Here is a 3,419-nt window from a genome sequence, read left to right as displayed (position 1 = left end):
ATCATAAATATAGAATCTAATAAACATCAAATATTCAAATTGAAGCAAATGCAACAATGAAATCTATGAAATCAAACACAGGCAAGGAGAACCAGACATCAATTGAATTTGTATATGATCAAACATAAATAAAATAATGAAAAATCGAACAAATCAAACAAATTGATAACGTATAAAAAACGAACAATGCAATATATTCCGGAATATTAATGAACAAAAAATTAAAAAAATCACAAATTAAACAACAAAAGACGAACCAGACATCAATTATGAATAAATAATCAACAATAAGCAAAACCTAGATGATTTAAATATAGATTTGAAGATCATAAAGAGAAAAAAAAAGATTTTAGGCCGAATTTACTTGAATCATAGCCGTGAAATCGAGAGAAATCCAGTGAAGAAGAGAGAATTTCGACGAGTAGAGAGGATTCTGACGATAACTCCTCCCGACACATTTACAATGAATGAGACTAAAGTTAAAAGAATTATAAAATGATAGAAATACCCTTCCAGTGTATTTTAGGAAATAATTTGGGAATTAATCTAAGCCATTGGATTAATACTAATTAAAATTGATCAAGTGCTCAAATCTCTTATTACCCTTCTCATCTTAAATCTATTTCTCACATGATTCCATCCATATATATATATATATATATATATATATATACATGTATACATATATATATATATATAAACTAGTTGTTAACCCGTGCAATGCGGCGGGAGCAGTAAATGTAAACGATTTCGAAGCTTTGGCGGTTTTGTTATTTTAAGGATGATATATTTACACTTGCGAGATATTTATCCAAATTTTTACTCAATAAGCGCTTAACGGTAATTCTTAAGTTCTAGCAACTTAAGATATTACTTCTTTTGATCAAACTCATAAAAATGGTAAGTGCAAAGATTAAAAACCACATAGCAGATAATAACAATAAAATACCATTCATCAAGAAGAGAAATCAAAATAAACATAACTGATCCATGAAAGACCCCCCAATTTGTGTACATTGAAACATATAATATGGAGAGCATGTAAGGCAAGGCAAAACACACATCCCTTCGTCGCTCCATCGACTGAAACTGCAAGTCCTTTATCCCCCTCCTTCCAACTCCGTTCTGCCCATCCATGGTGGCTATGTACCCCCCACACCCAAAACAGAAAACCCAATGCACAGAAATAAACAGAGAAACATCAACTTTGGTTGCTTATTATCAAGAAACCCGACATAGCAGGAAATGTATTTGAAACTATAAACATAGAAAACATCAACTTTGGCATTTATTATGAAACTATAATTTTTTTAAATGTATTTGACCATGACTTTGACTTATAAGCACAAGGACCTATAGATGTACTTCGATTAATAGTAGGAAAGACCAAGTGTGATTTGACTATTGTATTTCATCAATTTGGATATAAAGATAAACAAGATTGAATGGTAGATGCATCACTATATATCAAAGGTCCTATTACTTCCTTCTGCTCAAAGGCTTTAACAATTCCTTTATGTGTATACACAGATCTTGGTGTACTTCTCTTGCTCATTTACCTTGAGTAGATCGTATTTAAAGATAGGGACCATACTCATTTAACTTTAACTAAATTTAAGCAGTTTTAATCAGATTATTGGACAATTTTTGATGGTTGGATGGCAGTCTTGTGGGCTCTAAGTAATTGTCTACACCACATCTAGTTTCAAAAAAGCAAACAACACATTTCATGGTTTGGAATATTCATTTTCTTTGGGGGGGAGTGTGTGTGCGGTCTTTATTCATGTATGGAAGAGTGTAGAGACTAAAATAATATCAATTTCAAGAAGGCAACTAATACTAATCAATAGAAAAATTGATTTCATGAAAGCAACTAATACTATGTTACTCAATAGAAAGCAACAAAAAAGTAATCGATAGAAAAATCGATTCCGAGATGGAAAACTAATTACCTTAATTGATCGATTTCGGTAGATGGAGACTGAAGCAAGAAAGCAATCTCCAAGCACCTGATATCAAATACAAGATAGTATAGATCAGCTTAATTTACATGTGTTCTTACAGCTTACTTACTTGGAGGCTATCTAGAAGGACAAATTATACCAAAACCTGCAATAAACATGCCTTTGCATCAGCAATAGGAGATACAGTTGCCTCCTTTGGGAAAAAAACTGATCTATTGACAAAGAAACTACTTCCTTCAACATAGAATCCACCAACAAAAGAATGTAAAAATAAATCCCATATCATAAAAAGATCTAGAGGGAATCAAACATAGTAAAAAGATCTAGAGGGAATCAAACATAGTGGAATCAAACATAGTGAAATAAAAAGATCTTAATTAGTTATCTCACCTCCCTCCCCCACCAAGAAAACATTAAAAAAGAAACTTGCCTTTACCCCACCCCCTCTTCTTTCTTTCTTGCATTCACATTCACATTCATCGAAATATATGTGTATGTATATATGTGTATATATATATATATATATACCAACCTATCTAACATTTCAATCAACAAAAAGTCTTGAAAGACAAACAAAATTTAGTTGGTCCAGTTCATCAATACATTTTTGAGAAAGAAAAAGCGAAGAGCAAAATGAATATGGAGGATGGTTTGAATCTTACATTGGGATTACCTGGAAGAGGAGATGAAGAATCAACCATTTCATGCTTCAAGAACAACAATAAACGGTCGCAGCCTGAAACCAATGATGACTGCGATGAATCCAACCAAGCCAAAGAGGGTGACATGGAAACTTCACCTGCAGCCAAATAAGTGAATTAATTAATCATACACATGCAGTCGAGTCTTTTAGTTTGGTGATATGTGATTAAATCCAATTGATGATGGCAGATCACAAGTGGTTGGATGGCCGCCAGTGCGTAAATACCKAAGGAACAGCAATATAAGTGGTAGCAAATGCAAAATGTAGATTGAATAAAAATCAAAATCTCTCTTTATGTTTGATATGAAATAGCAGAGAGGCATACCATGATTGATATTCATCCTTGAGATTTTCTCTATTATGAAAAATGGATTGTGCTATATACCATCTATAAATGTTAGGATGGCAATCCATCAAGAGTTGTAACTTCACGACAACATAAATCACTAACAGTACATGTTATGCATCTATAGTGAAGAAGATAAAAGTATTACCCAAGTATCCATGTCATAAAGGAGCCGATGGCAAGCCCTTCAGAAGATTTTTCTTTGACATTTGTGATGATCTGAGGTACCTCTGCGACACCCCAACTGACAACATTAACTATTCCCAATATCAGCGAAATCCAGTCCTTCCTTGAACAAAGACAATACTTCATATAAGCACAAATATTATAAACATCTTACCCGGAGAAAGCCAACAATTGAGAAAATGGTAAGATTGGTGTTCGATTTACACCAAACCGTTGGGGA

General features: G+C 33.1%; 1 protein-coding gene across 1 annotated transcript; it reads left to right on the top strand.

Moving 5' to 3' along the window:
• The first annotated feature begins 2,563 nt into the window (after positions 1-2,563).
• On the top strand, positions 2,564-2,970 carry LOC112505093 (auxin-responsive protein IAA2-like). Its single transcript, XM_025109044.1, has 2 exons — positions 2,564-2,773; positions 2,856-2,970. The coding sequence occupies exons 1-2, from the start codon at positions 2,598-2,600 to the stop codon at positions 2,932-2,934; spliced, it is 255 nt and encodes an 84-aa protein (XP_024964812.1). The 5' UTR covers positions 2,564-2,597; the 3' UTR covers positions 2,935-2,970.
• The last annotated feature ends 449 nt before the right edge of the window (positions 2,971-3,419 follow it).

Source organism: Cynara cardunculus, unplaced genomic scaffold, assembly GCF_001531365.2.
Source record: "Cynara cardunculus var. scolymus isolate 2C unplaced genomic scaffold, CcrdV1 Un_Scaffold_8395, whole genome shotgun sequence".
NCBI classification, from domain to species: domain Eukaryota; kingdom Viridiplantae; phylum Streptophyta; class Magnoliopsida; order Asterales; family Asteraceae; genus Cynara; species Cynara cardunculus.
The sequence above is the reverse complement of the archived record's forward strand: the minus strand, read 5'-3'. Positions and strand labels throughout refer to the sequence as shown.